The sequence below is a fragment of the Trifolium pratense genome, linkage group LG6 (genome assembly GCF_020283565.1).
Source record: "Trifolium pratense cultivar HEN17-A07 linkage group LG6, ARS_RC_1.1, whole genome shotgun sequence".
In the NCBI taxonomy this organism is placed as follows: domain Eukaryota; kingdom Viridiplantae; phylum Streptophyta; class Magnoliopsida; order Fabales; family Fabaceae; genus Trifolium; species Trifolium pratense.
In genome coordinates this window covers 5,519,151-5,538,225 of record NC_060064.1, presented here as the reverse complement: position 1 = coordinate 5,538,225, position 19,075 = coordinate 5,519,151, and the positions used below count along the sequence as shown (strand labels likewise).

The window sequence follows — 19,075 nt, the reverse complement described above, 5'->3', positions numbered from 1 at the left end:
CCATTCACGAAGAAAGTAGGTTTCCGTTGTGTCGTTCTTAAGAAGATCACAAACATCTTCTAGATGAGAATCATGAGTCAAGAAATCGACATATGATGAGGCTCCAAGTTTAGCGAAGAAATTTGCACATTGATTTTCCTCTCTAAGTATGTGATAAAGAGAAACAATGGTTTGAGAGAACAGTTCATTTATATCTTGAATCAACACAGTATGGATAAGATACTTAACTTGGGATCCTTTGATGAGGTTGTCACAGTGTAAAAAATCAGAGTAGCAAACAAGTTCATCAATACTCATATTGTTGGCCAGCAAAAGGCCCTTGTAGATCGCATACAGTTTAGCGAGCAAAATGTCATGATGACTCTTGAATGAAGCATGAGAAGCTTGCAAGATAGTGGCCGAAGGTATTTCTAATAATGCCGTCAAATCCATATCGAATGGGAGAACTGAGGCAACTTCCATCCACATTAAGAACGGCACAAGAATAGTTATTATTGTTCCACTTGATATAGCTATCAACTAACCCTTCATTAGAAGCGGGAGAGAAGCAGTCTCTGAAAAAGATACTAGAGTTCTATAATATGGTAAATCAAAGTTTTCATAACTGAAAAATGTGTCTATATTTTGTGTTTAACGGTGTCTCAAATAATATTATCTTTAATTGAAATAAATCCGATGGGTTTTTTGTGTTTGTATAACATAAGTTATATGAGTATATTATTATACGAAGAAAATTCTCCTTGAGATATATTTATTTTTATATGAGGAATACTCTCATTCTCTTCTCTTTCTCTTTTCATGGTTTCATGGTATATAGAGCTAAAAACATCTTTCTACTTTCAATAAGAAACAAATTCTAAAGATATTCTAAATAGAAATATAAATCATAATCATATCAATTTTATTTTAAATTAAAATTTAAATTCTTTAAAAAATATTTAATATGAGATTCGAGTTGAATTTTTTTTATTGTGTTCCCTCCACATTCTCATGTTTTAAAATGAGTATGTTTCTTGTAAGAGTAGGAGCCATGTAGGTTGTTGTGCACCTACATCTTTATATCATACATGAGTTTGTTTCATGTAACATAAAGAAGTAATCATGGATCATGTAGGTTGTTATTCGTCTACCTTTTCATATGTTCATGTAACACATAAAGATGTAATTAACGGCGGAGCCACATTATGTCCGAGGAGATTTTTAAACTTACACCAATTTTTTATATTTTTCTACTCTTGAACCCCTAAAATTAATGGCTTGAACTCACTCTCTCAACTCTCTCTTGTAAAAACTGCAAAATTTGGTTAGCTATGTCACTGAAAGTTGATACACTCTACAAATCCAACGGTGACTAGTGAGCAGGGTCGACGTTAGCCTAAGACTATTAACATTAACATCATCCAACGGTTATTATGGAGAGTTCTTGTTTCTCAAAAGTGAGAACTCTTCCTTTTAGTAATATGTTATTTGATTTGTCACCGTAAATATTTTTAAAATATCTTTTTATAATTTTAATAATAAATAATTAAAAATATTATTGATTAAAATTATATATTAAAATATATGAATGGGACAATTGCACACGGAGGGATATCATTATTTACTTATTATAAAAAACAAAATAATTATGTTTTTTTTTTACTCGATGATATTCATTCATTCATTCAAATTTATAGGGAATACATCAATCAAAAAATTGTATTTTTATAAGTTATTTTTTGTCATAAACTATTTCAAAAAACTTATAATAATACATAAAAACTTTTTTATTTGCATAAACTATTTCACATAAGCTTAAAATAAGTCAATTCAAACGGACCCTAAATGATATACTAATTTTACTAAATAATAAGTATAAATTATGTTTGAAATATATAAAATGTATAATATCGCCGTGGCCTAAAATTTGCAAGAAAGAAGTAATGTTCTTGTAAGTGATTAAGGGTCAACTCGTACCCTTATTTGCCTAATAGTAAATTTTATTCCTATATATCGCCGTGGCCAAGTTTCCATTTTTTGAACTAGTCGCGACATTGAAAACTATGTTTTTATTTCTTATGTTAAATAGTAGGGAGGAAAAAAAAATTACATCAATAGTAGGAAATTTGTATTCCCACAGCCAATCATAATTTTTATTTGCCCCATTTATTCCATTAATTGTGTATTTATTCTCTACGCCTCCAAATCAATTACCTCCATCCCAATTCATCTAAAATATATATAGTTTGCTAATAGAGTTTCAAAGAGAACAAATAGAGCTTCAAAATTGTCCAACTTAACTTAAAACAAAAAGTGTGACAAATTATTAATCAAACCTTGAACAAATAAGTATCCAAAATAAAACATCCCTATTACTTAACTATGGGCAGTAAATTACAGTAAAAAAATATGGGCAGTAAATATAACGCGTTAGTCATTTTAATTCTTCAAGTGTACAATAAATACTGAGGACGAGGTGGCACTATCACAGTACTAATGTGATTCACAAGAGGCTAACTGATGGAACTATACATGTTACTGACAATCGACGGCGTCTTAACAAACCGCCTGCTAGCAAGACATCAGAACTGCATGCAGAATAACCTTGGGAAAAGAAAGTAACCTAAGTTTCCAAGTTCCACCATATCAACCAGTTCAGAAACTGAGTAGCCTAAGTTCAAGGGGTAAAAAGACAATTCAGAAACAATCTAAAATATAAAGAGAGCGACAAAATAAAGTCAGTTCAGATACCAGTGCATTGAGTGAACGTGATAATTACATTTTGGCTCAGTTCAAGTCTGCCTGTGAATATATGATAATAGAGGAACAATGCCCACAATGTCTGTAAATATCAGGCAAGTATTTAAGAATTACATGAATGTTACTTTCATTACTAATATCATATTTAAATAAAGAGACATATGCTATTTAGTACGGCAAGAAAGACACAATGGGCAAAGTGATTATTTTAAGGGTTGAATGCTTAATGAAGCAAAAGATTTATTAGCAAGGCAAGAACATTCTGAACAAATAACAATATAAAGATAAGGCACAAAGAGGGAAAAAGACTGATGATAATGTAAACATCTGGTGTAAATTCAAAAGTGCATAGGTATGGTCGTTGAGCTGTATGGCTCAACTCTAACAGTAAGAAACAAAAACGAGAGAAAAACAGTAACGGAAATGTGCCCCATGACACTCTCGCCTGACAAGCGGACAAACCAAAACTATTTTATGTATAAAAACACATTTCATTATAAAATTCCTACATATTATCTACTAGATAATGAAATAAGAAATTTCAACTATTCATTTTTATTTTATTTTTTTGCAAATTACAGCAATACATACATATTAAATAAATGGCCAAGTGACATGCTTTTTCTTTACCGGCAAATTTGGCACCTCTAAAATTTCGAATGTACTTTAGGGGGAAACAAATACAACAGAAATAAAACCATTGACCAGAAAATTGATTATTGATATTTCATTACACAAACATGTATTTTATCATAATCTTAATCATCGATTCTCGATCAATGGATATCTACCCTATCACTTTTTGAGAGCAAATCCATAACAAATCATTAAGATGAATAATAATATATCATAAAAATAGGCTAACAACGTAATAGCATTCAAAGTTTGAAAAACTCACGTGCACAAGTTTCTCACTAAAAAATACCCTTCTTGATCATTGTTATCGTGTTAAAACATTCAGTCGCTCAAATGCACATTTTATTTTATGCCTTTCTTCAATTGTCGGACTAATTTGCTTTGAAGTCTGCAAAAAAAATCAAAGAAAATGAGCAGAGAATGACTATAACAATTTTTGGAAAACTAAATAAGTTAAAAGAACAATAAAACAAGAAGAAATGACAATATTTCCAAACATTAAAAGAGATATATCAAATAAAGCAGTGGTCAGGAACTTGCTTGACCATCTCTGGCTGACACTAACCTAGTACCAGGTGATCATCAAACTATGAAACTCTCAAGTTAGCCTGCTTACTGCTCATCGCACCTGGCCCAACTCATCTAAAAGTGCCAAAATTTTACTAAATATGCAAAGGTAATGGAAAAGGAACGGCCTGGGCAGAAGGTTGATACTAACTTGAAGAACATTTTTTGTTACCAAATATCCAAGAAACTCTGACACAATGGCATTGGTTTATGTGAGAGAACGATGGATAATTATGCTCTTAGTCTCCTAGAAGAGCCCACAAGTTGGCATAAAATAATTGTATTGTACCTAAGGCTAGCACATTTTAACTAGGTATCTCAGAAGCAAAATTGGTGACACTACCATTGGGTCAACAGTCAACACCATAACCAAAACTTTCTATATTAAGATACAATGAATTATATCGTCTTAAAATTGCCAACTTCACACTAATCCAATAATACAAAATCACCTTTCCATGAAATTCATTTCATCTCTGCGCAGAAACTAATTCCTCCAGAAAGCTAGCCCATAAGGACAGAGAAATAAAATGATGTTGAGGATTCAATGCGAAGTGCACATGTGTGTAGGTGTAGAAGATGCACACTCAAGGTACACAATATCCCTAGTAAGATGCAGGTATAAGCCCTAAAGAAGAGGATGCTAATATCTACTATATAGTTAAGTGTACATAAGCACAAAGTAAAAAGTCTTTATCATCATTCACATTTTCCTCAATGTAATTAGACACCTGCAGATAAGTAATATTTAAGAATAGGAAGCTTCAATACCAATTGATAATTTCTCAATATCTTACCTGTAAGGAAATAACTTTTTGTATGATGTTATCAATATCTTCCTTGAATTCGGACATAATTTGTTGCAATTTTGCATCCTTGTGCATCAACACAAGTACAGATGCAACAGTGTTTACCCTAGTCAAGCAGTTCCTCGTATGTTGAGTGCCATTATCATTTTCAAGTGAGAAACTACTTTCAGTTATAGCTGATCCCATTGTCTTCAATACATAACCCATAAGTTGATGGCACCGATCAAACAAGAAAAAACAAGGTAGGAGATAATAAATGGGACTTAAATGATTGGAGGTAATGCTCTGCTCCTCACCATCTTCTGGAATGCGCTGTGGGACAGTGAAATATATGATCAACAGTTGAGACCCATTGTTTTAGGAAAAAATAAAGAAAACTAAGAATTTACAAGATGCACTTGTTAGTCAAGAAACAAACATACTAGGGATCGAACAAAAAGTTAATAGATAAACAAAAATAAACCACGTAAAAAATCCATAGAATCTAGAAAGTGTTCCTTCATCGTCTTTAATGTGTCTTGTTGACATTTCACTAGATTAAAAAATTCTTTATAATCTTTGTTTTATAAAGTAAGATTTCATACCAATCAATAATAATATTTCAAAGTTGTATGAAACGGCTTCCAAAAAACAATTAAGAATAAATAAGACACTCAGAAGGTTTAATTTTTTTTTTTTTTCTTTCAAATTCAAACATGATCTAGACATCCAAAAGAATCAAATGCAACATGTGAAATGAATAGATGAAAGCATATATTTTTTATTGATAAGAAGATTTGGGATAGCATAATCACCTGCACAGCATCCATTAGATATTCAGAAAGACAAGGGCCTAGAGTGATAATGCTTTGGTCAGAAAGTCTTGTGGGCTTAGAATCAACCGTAACAAGCATTCTTAGGAGAGAACAACTATTGTCCAAAGAAGGCTTTAGCATCTGTGACACAAAATATCAGAATTAGAAGTGTGATGCTTCTAGAAAGTCTCTGAAGAAACCAACAAGTATCAGAGAAAAGTAACAATGGAAAATAAACGCACAAGTAAACAACAAAAAATCCACATGCAAAAGAAAGCTCAAAAGAGAACACGCAATTGAGTAAACTTACTATTTGATCAACTACCACTTTCTCTATAATCTGTAGAACAAGAGAACTGTTGCCAATCTGTTCCATGTATGAGCAAAAAACCGTTGTCATTGACTTCAAAGTTTTACATCGTGCCTCACCCTCCAAACCAGCAACTGCAAATTTAAAAAGAATGACAGTTATGATGCCAAGAGACTACAAAAGGTAGATTTAAAAGACTGGCACGCATTCTAACCGGATAAAACTTTGTCCTAACTAAGAGTCAAACAAAACATACCTACCATCTTATACAATACATACTAATGACTAAATATTTTCCCCATTTCAGTACATTCACTAGCTGAAGAAGTGTCAGGAATGCTATATAATCTTTTTACCAGGTAGTTAATGATAAGAAAGATATAGGATTGAAGGTGGAAGGCATTTGTGAAGGTGAAACTTATCAAATCAAACATGGGATCAATTGTCTTGATTGATAATCTTAACCCCTTCCAGTTCTTTCTGATCATTCATATTGAGAATAATACAGAAGTGCTAATTTCAAAACACAATAAGAAAAGTGTGTAATCAAAGTTACAAGTTCAAACTAGTTTTCTAAATAAATCTTTGTAACCTACCAGAAGAAACTTTGAAACGCAAGACTAAGGTGATGAAGACACTCAGGTAATCTGCAATATTTATATGTCCATCTTTATAGGCTGACTGAAGAATCTCTATGGTGCGAAATAACACATAGGGATCTAGATCAGGACCTGCAATAAGCACAGAAAAATTAATATGAATAAATTTTAACACAGAAACATTGACAGCATTTTACTATAGTTAGCATCCAAATCTTGCTTAAATTAAATTGGCTATATTACACATTAAAAGCATTTGTACTGGATATAAAGATACTTCTCAATAGTATCGGTTTATTTATGGATCTCTCCAACGTAATTCAGGACTGTGGGACTATGGGCCCGTTTGGCTTATTTTTGAACTTACGATGAAAATAGCTTATGCAAATAAATAAACTTTTATGTTAATTCATAAGTTTTTACTAACAAAAATTGCATCTTTATAAGATTTTTTTTATAAACCATCTTGAAAAACTTATAATAATACATAAAAGCTTATTTATTTGCATAAGTTATTTCGCATAAGCTCAAAAATAAGTCAATCCAAACGGGCCCTATGTTCTCAAAAAATAAAATAAAAATGACCACTGCCTATTAAGGGAGAAAATGATGAGAAGAGAATATGGAGAGTGTATAATAGATGGAATGGAGAACATTAACCATAAAAACTGCCATGATTACCAAAGAAACTAAGGGACGAGTTTCAAATTAACATGCATAAACTTATTTGTCTAACATTAACCATAAAAATAAATACAAATAATATCATCCAGTCAAAAAAAAAAATAGCACCATTTTTTAACTGATAAGACAACTACAGGTTTTTAACAATTTTTAAAAATAATAGCAGAAATAGTTATTCAGGATATAAGCTGCAGACACTTCTCGAAAGAAAACCTCAAAATATACATCAAACTTAGTTGTAGTGATTCAATCACAGCCTTTATTCTCAACTTGTATGATAGTATTTTAAATGATAAGCCTTCCAAATTTCCATTAACTCACCATGTATCAAAGTAAAATTCAAAAATGTTTACATCAGTTATGCAAATGGTAACAGGTAAAATATCAAGCTGCTGAAAGTTTAAACAAGCATGAAAGACTTACTTAGGCAACAGCCAGCTATTGACTTTAGAAAAGGTAGGTCTAAATGAGAGAAATAGTAAAGGCAACATAAAGAAAGCTCTTGAGATTCTCTAGGAAGTCTGACAAAAGGACCATAGCATATATTTTCTGCAAGATGAAATGAAAAGCAATTAGAGGCCAAGTAGTATCTCTCTGGGTGGAATATTATCCATACTGAAGTTAACAGCATATCAATGTTTACCTCCTTGACAAGTAGAATAAAAATCTTGCAATGAGTTTTGCATGCTGTCATACACGCAAACAAGTGCTGAGTTCAACAAAGCACGCTGTCCAATACGAAGTTGAAGCCTTACTGAAGCCTATAAACATTGAGCATTTTAAGGACAAGGAGATATGAAATTTTAAGATCATAAATGTCGAATCACATTAAACTCCACAAATTCTGTCAAATTTAGGCATTTTGCATAGAGAACTGCTATTTAAATTACAAATGATGATTACCAAGGAGGAGGCTGGGTGTTTATCACCAAGCTGGATAAGCAACATAGGAAGCTCTTCGATCCATGCACATAAAGCTTCTTGAAGGTCTACATTTCCTGGATTGTTTGTCTCCGGGGAAAGCATGCTCTGAATCTAGATTTGAATCAATGACAAAATCATATTTGAGAATTGAGAGGAAGAGGGGTATCAATGGATTCCAAAAGATTATCCACACGTCAAGAATTTCAAGGACGGTCATGGGATAGTAATAAAGCTTAACTTACAGGAGTTAGCATATCTTCAATTGCAGAGAGACAGGCCAATTTCAATAAGGAGCCTGGCTTACTTCCCTTGAATGTCTGGGTAAATGCCTGCAGGTTGCAAATTTCATGTAAAAATAACACCTTTGGAACCTTTATTAGAAAATTAAATATACACATGAAACAAAAATCTGAAAGTAAAACAAGGCATATTTGGCTTTTCGCTTTAACATTTTATTGCAATGATATCTCATTGTTTAAATTTGTTTCTTGTTCTGAAGTTTTGTATAGCATATAGAGACTGAAAATAAGAAACAAAGTAGCATTTTTTTTAAAAGTGAAAAATAGGAAATTAACATACAAATATAGAACATTTTCTTAAAATGCGGTAGCATTTGGCCCAACTTTTTCGGCTTAAAGGCTACTTTAGAATTAAAAATAAGAGTTTTAAAAGTAAAGATATACTTGTTTGGTTGTTTACAATTTTTATTTTAAGCTAAAAGATGTTTGATGAAAAAATTATATAAAACTTCAGTTAACATCACTGAGGGGCTGTCAAAGATTCTACAACCCAAATCAAAATTAAGGCTGTTTTGCAAGGAGGAAGAAAGGAGGTTTAGGGCAATTAGTAACAAAGGAGAAGAGATACAGAAGCTCCACAAGTTGGCTTTTCTCAAAGTTACTTTTTTGCTTTTCTTCATAAAAAATAAGGTGTTTCTTTAAGAGCTTTTAAGGGAAAGGGTTTCACCAGCTTCTACTTTTAAGGAGAAGAGAACACCAAAAAGTGTTGAGCTAAACATTAGCAAAACAGGCCTTAAGATGTTGTTTACTTTATTTTTTTGTTGTCATTTTGATATATTTTCACTAACAACAACAAAAATGCTACCTTGTGATCAATACTCAATAGTTTCTTGTTTTCAATAATTGCAAAAGAACATTTTAACAACAAAAAAAGTTGTTTTTATCATTTCCTTCACAGCATCTAGGAATTATAAATCTTTTTGTAAATTATAAATGAAAAAAGAAGTCAAATTCAATTTAATATTCGGAAATTTGAATATCGAATCAATAGCTTTCAACAAAAACTTAATTCAGAATTCATGTGGGAAGTCAAACCCAAAGAAGCCGAGACGTCCAATCGCTTGCTCCACGTGAAATAAATTTTGGAATAAAAGGAAGGAGCTGAACTAGATGTTTTTCCCAGACAGCCTTACCAGACTTTGCAGCTGTGCCGAACTGCATATTAATACTCACAGTCAAACATAGATGTAGAATGACAATTATTTTAAACTTTATAAAACTTCAAAAGGATTTTATTGATGTATGTATCAAACCTTCCCAAGCAGTGCATTCTCAAGAAATTCTAGAAATTTTTCCAACAAAAAAGGAGGAAGGCAGATCCATTCATTTAATTCAAAAAATATTTTTGCCATGACCATGTTCAAGTCAAGCAACCTATCATAATCCTGCAAAGCAAAGAAAGAAAGAGTTAGTATATTTGAGACAGTCCTGCTAGGCTATTACTCCCTAGTCCTTACCCTATGCTACAAAGTAAGTGGATCACTATAACACAACAGATAAATTTAACCCACCACGGAACAGTTTATAGGTGTAAACTATAAAAAAAAAAAAAAAAAAAATTAATTAATATACATAGCTATAACAACCAAATTTGAGTTGTGATGTACCAAGCAAACAGAAAAACCAAAATGCACTCAAACAGAAGTGCACCAGTTAACCTCCATAAATTTCATCAAAGCATACCAGTTAAAAATTAGAAACAGCAAAACAAAAGTTATATTTCTTTAATATTACAGTACGAAGATATAGCTATTCCTCCTCATTTGTAGTATATTGTTGATATAAGTGTACTCTTAATAATAAAAACAATGGGTTATATAAGAGAGAGGAAAATAGCCAATCTAAATAGCTCTGATTTCTCTTTAGACTCCAAATTTTTACAGTTATTGTTCTCCTTACTAATCACCTCTAAAAGATAAAAGAAACAAATGTATGTCTACCTTTTGTGGAAGACCATCTTGATGAAAGGGAAAAAGAGGAAATAATTTCTTCAAGAATGCAGAAGAGACTGATACATCCCATACAGGCACATTGGCTCCACCTTGAGAACTTGTGCATTCCAACTTATTATCAAGCCCATAAACAAAGGACCTGACTATAAGATCTATGCTTTGAAGGATGGATGACATACAACCAAAGGACTTCCCTTCGAGATTATCTCTAGCATTAAACAATGCAATAAATTCCTGAAAACTATTTACTAATACTAGCACTATATCCTTCAGTTTCATTATGATATGAGAAAAACCTACACAAATAAAGCATAGAACAATACAGTCAAACAATTATCAAGAATATATAAAAGCTTAACACATTTTTAGATGCTTTAAAATTATGTAAGCTCATGCATGATACAAAAGCATCCAATTAGGTGTTGTATTTTTCAGCTAACGTACCAGTAGAGCTCATAGAGGTATCAGCTTCAAAAGCATGCAATACCCTTTGTCCAATATCATCCTATTAAAATAAGATAAAGCATTAGAAATAAATTCGAGAAGGCAACAACATAAAAAACAAAGTCTCCATAAATCACAACTCAACAAAGTAGGTGGTTTGACTATTGAGATGTGTAATTTTACGTAAACTGTGTGTCTAAAAGAAGATCACACACCTCTATTTAAAATGATGCTGCAATAATTACATTCAATGTCTAGGAAGTTGTAATGACTAGGAGTACTAGCAATTAGCCTAGGATGTTGTAAAGTCAAGGAATAGTAAAAAGTAAAAACACACCGACTTTTAACAAGATGTAATGGTCTGAACGCCGAGAATTTCATCATATCTAACACACTGCTCATATTATCCACATAGTTTTATGCATCATGATTGGAATGGGAAATGAATCTACTGACAAGTTTTGAATTTCCATTTTATATGTTAACTGTTAAAGATTACTGATTACTATATGTTTCCTGAGTCCCAAATACTGAACATAATTCATCCTCTCTAAACATAAAGTTGAAAGGGAAAATGAAAATGAAATAACAAGGCCAAAATGTTGAAAGAGGTTTATGTCCTGCGTAGATATAGAAAGCTTAAGAAGAATTAAAACTGCTATTACAATGGTATTGTTGATCCAGGTCACAAAGACAAACTAGTATTCACAGTTAAACAAAACCAAAGATACCTTATTTTGCAAATCAGTTTCTTCTATATTCCATGGCAAGAGTGACAGGCAGCGAACTAATCCGGCCAAAGCATCCTTTAGCTTTTCTTTGTCCTGTAAATGGTACTGGTTCTTCCTTAGGATATCCTCATAATTCTGAAAAATCTGTTAACAATGCAACCAACAATACAGATAACTCTTAGCTCCAAATACAGAAATATCACAAATACAATCTAAGGACCAATATAACTCAAATTCAGGATAAGCCTACAGAATAAAGTATGCAGATGAACAGAACATATCAAAATAACAAGCTCAAAAATAGAGAAGATGATGGTGGTACATAAAACAATTACATATAACTATGCAAAATCGAAATGCATTCATAGTCAGCATTTCACCAACACAACTAAGAAACAAGTTGTCACAGATTTCCTGAAACAAATTTTACAAACCTTCTGAGAGAAATGTTGAAATCAGACTATAATATAAATATATTTTGTTAACTGGTAGAAGTAGAACCAAGCACACAAAAAAGAATATAAAAGGTAATTGTACTGCAAATCACTGAAAACGGGGATGAATCCCTTTCTTACAATATGGAAAACATGATCCAACAAAATAAAATAACTCATGAAAGAATAGATGAAAGAATTACATGTCAAAGGATTTCAAGAAGCCTAACTAACATATTATCAACAAAACATTTACAATATGGACAGAAAATACTACCTTTTCTGCATAAGAAGAAAATGAAGGAGGATAAAACTCAAGAGTCAGGTCTAAGAAATCAAATGCCGTGATCCGAATATCAACTGCCAAATGTGTCATTGCATTAAATATGTAAGCCATCATTAAAGAAGTGATCAGCTCTTGATTATCCTACAAAATATAGGGTGACATAAGTAACAAAATAGGATTAATAAAGTTTACTCAGAGTAAATCATTACTACGTTGATATGATAGTATAACAATTAGAGGATATGTCAATGGAAAACAAACTATATCATATGAAAGCAATCATCAATACAGGGTATGAGTATTACAGCCAGACATAATGACCAGAAGAAAATATAACAGAGCAGAAATCAAAAGAAAATAAACATTAACAAGAGAGAAAAAGGCCAAGCATCAGTCTTTCAACAAAATTTTATCAGCACAATAGTATAACAAGGACAATGCTCCTTTAAAGTGAGCAAATAGGGTTTATTCATCCTTAAGTTTTAGTAGGTTAAGATTAAGATTTAAATAATATCAACGGGTGGATACATTCAGTTAATATACAGCGATTTGTATGTGTACCAGACTCATTCAGTTGATAGTATATTATAATATCACTTATTTCTTTATTGGCATTAGTGTCCAACAATAAAATTCAACATCCTTGATAGAGAGTCATGATGGTGTGCCACCCACCCAACAGGGAATTTATAGATGCTAGTGAGTTGTGACCCCAATCAAAACTATAGAAAGATGTACAAATGATAAAATCTTCCAGGAAAAACATAGCATCCCAATAAGTGAGTTATTATTTGAGCAGGTAAATATTTTAAAGTCAGAAGCTGAAAGCATTGCCAGAAAAAATACATTTATATTGAACTTAGGTTAACGGAAATCGATGCAATTATCTCTGAATAGAAAATCGATTAAAGAATGCTATATATTTGAGTTTCTTTCTAAGGGGTGGAAAATTCCTCGCAAATATTCTTGCAAATCCAACTAGTCACAATGGCTCGACATCTATTTTTTGGTTGATGATTGGTTTTGGGAGTAGGATGAATAATAAGATGTTTTGGTGTTGTGCTCTTTATGTTGAAGTATGGTTAATTTGGCAGCGGCATAATTCAAGAACTCTAAGTCATAAATTTCTTCTGGTCCATCTTTTCTGGGACTGCAGAGCTTTTTGCTCATAAACTTCTTAAGGTTTGTTCTTGGTATAATACGTGAAAGTACAACACTGCTTTTTGAGGCAATGTACTGTTTCATTATTTTCATTTCTGTCATCCCCTATGTAACTTTAGTAGGACTCTTGATTCCCCCGTTTGGTATCATTTTCTTGTTTGTACAAAAACATTTATATGATATATCAAAAGGGGGAGAGAAAGATCTAGAATATTTTATTATTCAAAATGATAATGGAGCATCATTTTAACATTGTAAGAAGTGTAATTTAAGCAAACAAAACATAAAGTACCTGTTTACAACCAGGAAAAATCGCTAGTTTAAAAAGATCATGTAATGATTTCCGAACCACTTTATCCTCATCACCAATGCGTTCACGAAGTTTTTCCACAACACGATACTTGTGCAACGTCAGTTCTTCTGGATGTTTGCTGAATAGATCCTTAATACCCATCAGTGCATCTATATTTGGGTGGAGGGTGTGGGAAAAAGATTATTAATGACATATAAATGAAAATTTGAATATTTGACTAGCTTAAGCAGAGCAACAACACCAATACATGAATTACCATTCAAAAAGTATACGAGTATAATATGAATCAACCTTCAGTGATCACAAAGTGCCACACATCACTCAATTATCTAAATTATGTAATATGTAGCTCACACATCACTCATATTCCCTGCCCAACAACTTAGTAGAAAGATCATAACCCGAAACAAAATAACTAACTAAATTAGTTAATTTCTTTTAAGCTGGGAAACTTTTGTACAACTCAACTTATCAAATTTAATTTTACTGAAGATTCTGTTAGTCTCAAACATACAACATTCCTACAAGATAGAATCAATGATGACAACATGTCCAGCAAAATGAATATACCTCTTCGAACTTTTGCATTGTGATGAGATGTTTGCTGAAGAAGTTCTTTTAAAGTCAAACCTTTCTTGTTTACAGCTAAACCTGCCTTATCTGCCGCTACACTCTGCTCCGGCAGAATAATTGCTGTAGGGAGAAATATCAGCAAAATTATTTGATTAAATTAGTTCGTTTATAAATAAAGCATTCAAAAAAACTCCATTCATAAATTATATAGTATGTGTATGCTTAAACTCATAGTGTGTGTGACAGAGATAGATTATATGCCCATTTGGATTGACTAATTTTTGAGCTTATGCAAATAAATAAGTTTTTATGTATTATTATAAGTTTGTCAAGATAGTTTATGAAAAAACAACTTATAAAAATACAATTTTAGTTAGTGAGAACTTATGAATTAACATAAAAGTTTATTTATTTGTATAAGCTATTTTTCATAAGCTCAAAAATAAGGGTCAGTTTGGATTTAGCTTATTTTTGAGCTTATGAAAATAGCATAACCAAATAAATAAAGTTTTATGTAAAGTTATAAGTTTTCACTAATAAAAACCGAATCTTTATAAGCTATTTTCTCATAAACTACCTTGAAAAACTTATATAATATTGCATAAAAGCTTATTTATTTGCATAAGTTGTATCACATAAGGTTAAAAATAAGTCAATCCAAAGGGACCCTAAGTCAATCCAGACGGGTCCTATGTTCAATGAGTACTAATTGTGCATGCTTATGGACTAATGATGAGAATTTAATCTTTAATGTGAATAAGTGAAAAATCCGGATGTCTATGCCAACTAAGTTATGCTTATGGACATTTTAAAATTGCAGAATGTAGATGAAATATAAAAGCTTCCTAACAAGTAGATAAATTAATTTGTGAGAAACAAAACCTTTAGATTTAACTTCGGTATTTGTTGAATTCTTAGGCGGTGGTAGTTTCCTCCCAATCTTGACCTTTCTTTTCTGAAATTTTGAGCAAGAAAAAACTCCAATGAGCATTCAAAAGCTTCGAATGTGTAAATAAATATGCAATAGAATCGTGATAGGGACGGTGATACCTTAAAGTCGACAACGCCAGTCTTTTTCTTTGATTTGGTTTTTGCTTTGGGATGAGTCATCTTGTGTTAAGAAGGAAACTAAGAAGCACCAGAAGAAGAAGCAAAAGCTTTGTTTAGGATTCAGAAGAGTTAGTTCAGTTTGAGTTAGCTATAAGTAGTGTGAGAATTGCACAAACGGCACAATGGCTAGGAACAAGAAAAAGGAGTATTGCGACAGTGTGTGACAGAGGGGTGAACGGGGCGGGGAAGTAGGGCGGTGACAAGGCTTTAAGGTGAAACGACGACGACGACGGGTGGAAGCTGAGGAACGGCCGGAACTAAGGAAGAAGGGAGGTTTGAGTGGTTGTTTTGTTTGTGCGTGGTCACTGATTTTGAGACCGAGAGAGAAGTGAAAAACAAGTTTGCAGGATTTTTGTCAAAAAAAATAACTTGTTTGTAGGGTTTGGTTTAATTTTCATGGGCTGGGCCAACTTTTTTTTGTATCATCGCTCCTTTATCTCTCATGAGGAAATTTTTTTTTCTACCCCAACATTTAACTCTTTACCCCTACAAACAAACCAATATTCTCATTTTACCCCTTTCGAAAAAGTTAAAAAATGAATTTTGAATGTTTAGCCACGGTTAAACCGTGGCTAAACGGAATATTTTTCGGAACACCCTTCGTTGAGTTTTCTGGTAACAAGTATAAACCGGAAGAGTTGAAAAAGAGTTCCGGTAAGCTTTAGCCACGGTTAAACCGTGGCAAAACTTAGAATCTGAAAAAGAAAAAAAAAACTTATTAATGAGATCAATTAGTATTATTATTACACTCCTTTTTTCCTTCCCAATAATTTAGGAACTCTAAGGCTATGTTTGGATTGGTGGTAAAGGATGGAATGGAATGGAGTGGTAACTAACTAAGTTCCATTGTTTGGATTTGCAAAAAATGAATGGAGTGGAATGGAACACAATGGAACCCATTCCATCTCATACCATCAAATCTTTTAATTTTCTTTCCCTTCCAACTTGGGGTGTATGCAATGAAATGAATATTTATAAAATATATCCAAACAATGGAATTGTATCTATACTCCATTCCGCTCTGTTCCACTCCATTCCATTATGTTTCACTCCGCTCCATTCCATTTTGTACCACCAATCCAAACATAGTCTAAGATCAACTAATTTAATATTTTGCTCTCAATTGTTGCTTTCTTAAGTATTTAGATACAGAGTATTGGAACTCTGTTTAAAGAAGCAGCAGAAACAGGACTATAGTGCATTCTCTTACTTTTTCTTAGTTTAAAAATAGATTAATCGACCTTTCATCCTCCACGCCACTGATATTGTATCTGAAAAAACGAGTTTGCCATCACCCACATGTTATTATTTAATAAAATGAAGAATTCCAGTAACATGATTGCTGATGAAGAAAATTCGTCAACTCAAAATCTCGACAGTCCTAGACTGAGTGAAGATAATAAATTATTGATGGCAAATGACTGAATGAGTGAAGATAATAATTCATATGAATTATTTCGGCGTTTGATGAACTTTTTCAGATTCTATGTTTTGCCACGGTTTAAACGTGGCTAAAGCTTACCGGAACTCTTTTTTTAACTGTTCCGGTTGACACTTATCACCGGAAAACTTAGCCGAAAGTGTTCCGAAAAATGTTCCGTTTAGCCACGGTTATGTTCAAAATTCATTTTTTAACTTTATTGAAAGGGGTAAAATGAGAATATTGATTTGTTTGTAGGGGTAAAGAGTTAAATGTTGGAGTAGAAAAAAATAATTTCCCTTCATGAATATTTCTATCATAGGCTTAAAAAAAAAACTTGGTGCACCAATTTATTCTTGAGATTTATTTTTGTCATCCTACAAGTTTCTCGTGCGTCCTATGTCTTTTTCGTTTTACTCTTCCGCTATTATGATATCCTATAGTGGGAGTCATAAGACACCATTGTCGCCCCCTCCCTCTTGTCTCTTTCATTAAAAAAAATTCACAACTAATCTCGGCCGATCTCAGGCTAACGACTCTCCGACCTCATTTCGAGATGGAAGTTGACCTGCTTTGTGACATATGTGGAATGGAGCCTGAATCTAATTAATTTCTCCAATCCCTAGTAATGACATTAATAAGAACACAAAGAAGAAAACTCACCACATTATTTATTTGTTCACTCTCGAATCTTAAATTATAGATCTCCCATTACTAACGAAAGTAAAAATTTAGGGTTTGGTCTTAAAATATGAAGCTTATTTTATATAATCATTTGAAATCTCAATTCAATACATCCCATAAGTAGGAATTCATGGCTTGATCTTAAAATGTGAAGCTTATTTTATATAAAGGCTTGCTAATGACACATGTTAAGAAATTCAAAGTACAAGTTTTATATTGAAAAAAACAAAAATTTAACTTTTAAAAAATTGAATGCACATTTTTGAGATAAATTTTTTGTATACATGTTAGCTTTCTCCTTATAGCAAAAATCAGTCAAGCCAAGCCAATCCTTGTCCTATATTTCACACAACTAAACCTTTTTTCGCTAATGAAACAAAAGTCAACAATCTACATTTGGTTAAGAACCCCCACCAATCACCACCAAAATTGCATTTAGATTAAAAATCATATAAATCCTTAGTTAATTTAGTGGTAATTGACACCGAACTTAAAGACCACAGTTCAATCCCTCGACAGCGAAGCTTGAAGAAAAAAAAATGCAATAAGCCAGCACTTGTACGAAAATTCGAAAATACTAACCGAGGAGTATCCCACTATATTTGTTGGCATGTCAATCACCTAAAACAGTGCAAATGCAACAGACTCAGCAAGCCACGGTGGTAACTTTCTCCACGGCCGAGGCACCGCCGAAGCAGGTTGCTCTAGCAATGGACAAAGTGAAGTGAGTGTTGGAATAGTGTACTTAATTGGAAAAGTGTGTATTTCTTTCTGAAGATTTGAATATGTTAGTTCGTAAAACTTTACTATTACTTCTGAATGCTGCTGACCCATGTTACATTAGCTGTGCTCACTTAGGTTTTTGAATGATTTTAGGTTATCTCTCAAAGCTTTTACTGATGATGGAATTAAAACTAATGAATCAGCTTCGAAGAAACAATGTGGGTCTGAAGAAGTTGCATTTGAACCTAAGGAAGTAATGAGTTTTCTAAGGACACTACCAGATGTTCTCAAGTCCTTGGAAAAGGAAGTGCCAAATGTGAAAATTTCAACTTTTGAACGAATGGACTGGTTAAAAAGTGCCTCAACACTCACCTCTTCAAATGAGAGTTCAGAGGAACATAATTATTGTGGTTCTAATAAGCGAAGGCTAGGATCGATGGGAATGGTTGCTCCAGGGAAAGTTGCAGTGATAGAATTGTTGTTCCCATCTATCTTTAGAGCTGTCATAATTATTGGTTAATTTTGGTTTAAAGGGAATCACTTCAAACATTAGCAACAAAATAAATCATATTTTTAGAACAATAAAAGAGTTGCTAACGTGTTGAAGGATTATATTTCAATTGTATTTGAAACAATTGAACAAGTTTAAAAATGATAAAAAGTCTAAAGAAGATGCACTTGAAAGTCTGATAACTTGTCTTCTTTTGAAAGAAAAAGTTGTAAAGCAAGATCAGAAAAATAACGAAGTGTTTGTTGTCTCGAACAACAACACTAGAAACATAAAAAGATACTCATCACTTTTGTTGATGAATGTTGAGATTATTTTTCATAAATCTTATGGAAAATAAAAGTGATAAATGATGTTCTTGACATGTTTCAATTC

The 19,075-nt window shown here is 32.4% G+C and overlaps 1 protein-coding gene across 6 annotated transcripts; it reads right to left on the bottom strand.

Moving 5' to 3' along the window:
* Positions 1 to 2,253: 2,253 nt before the first annotated feature.
* On the bottom strand, positions 2,254 to 15,754 carry LOC123890321. Of its 6 annotated transcripts, XR_006802821.1 has the most exons (22): positions 15,434 to 15,712; positions 15,306 to 15,401; positions 15,138 to 15,210; positions 14,253 to 14,375; positions 13,662 to 13,831; positions 12,200 to 12,349; positions 11,489 to 11,632; positions 10,758 to 10,818; positions 10,302 to 10,609; positions 9,615 to 9,746; positions 9,397 to 9,516; positions 8,305 to 8,391; positions 8,042 to 8,173; positions 7,782 to 7,899; positions 7,562 to 7,687; positions 6,452 to 6,586; positions 5,856 to 5,989; positions 5,546 to 5,686; positions 4,740 to 5,063; positions 3,638 to 3,763; positions 2,759 to 2,821; positions 2,254 to 2,650 (listed from the first exon to the last, which is right to left on the bottom strand). XR_006802821.1 is itself a non-coding variant. In XM_045939908.1 (20 exons), the coding sequence occupies exons 1-19, from the start codon at positions 15,363 to 15,365 to the stop codon at positions 3,680 to 3,682; spliced, it is 2,622 nt and encodes an 873-aa protein (XP_045795864.1). In that variant the 5' UTR covers positions 15,366 to 15,754; the 3' UTR covers positions 2,254 to 2,650; positions 3,638 to 3,679. The 6 variants fall into 6 exon arrangements, 2 of the variants coding, with proteins under 2 accessions (XP_045795864.1, XP_045795865.1); XR_006802819.1 differs by having other exon boundaries at positions 15,306 to 15,754; XR_006802820.1 differs by having other exon boundaries at positions 2,759 to 2,831; positions 15,306 to 15,712.
* Between the last annotated feature and the right edge of the window lie 3,321 nt (positions 15,755 to 19,075).

What these genes read in the sequence shown, in the direction of transcription:
- LOC123890321 (XM_045939908.1), bottom strand. Translation starts at nt 15,365, where the DNA reads ATGACTCATCCCAAAGCAAAAACCAAATCAAAGAAAAAGACTGGCGTT. An exon ending in AAACTGATTTGCAAAATAAG is followed by an intron (nt 10,819 to 11,488) that starts GTATCTTTGGTT and finishes TTATTTTAATAG; the next exon opens with GATGATATTGGACAAAGGGT. An exon ending in AAAAAGTTATTTCCTTACAG is followed by an intron (nt 3,764 to 4,739) that starts GTAAGATATTGA and finishes TTTTTTTTGCAG; the next exon opens with ACTTCAAAGCAAATTAGTCC.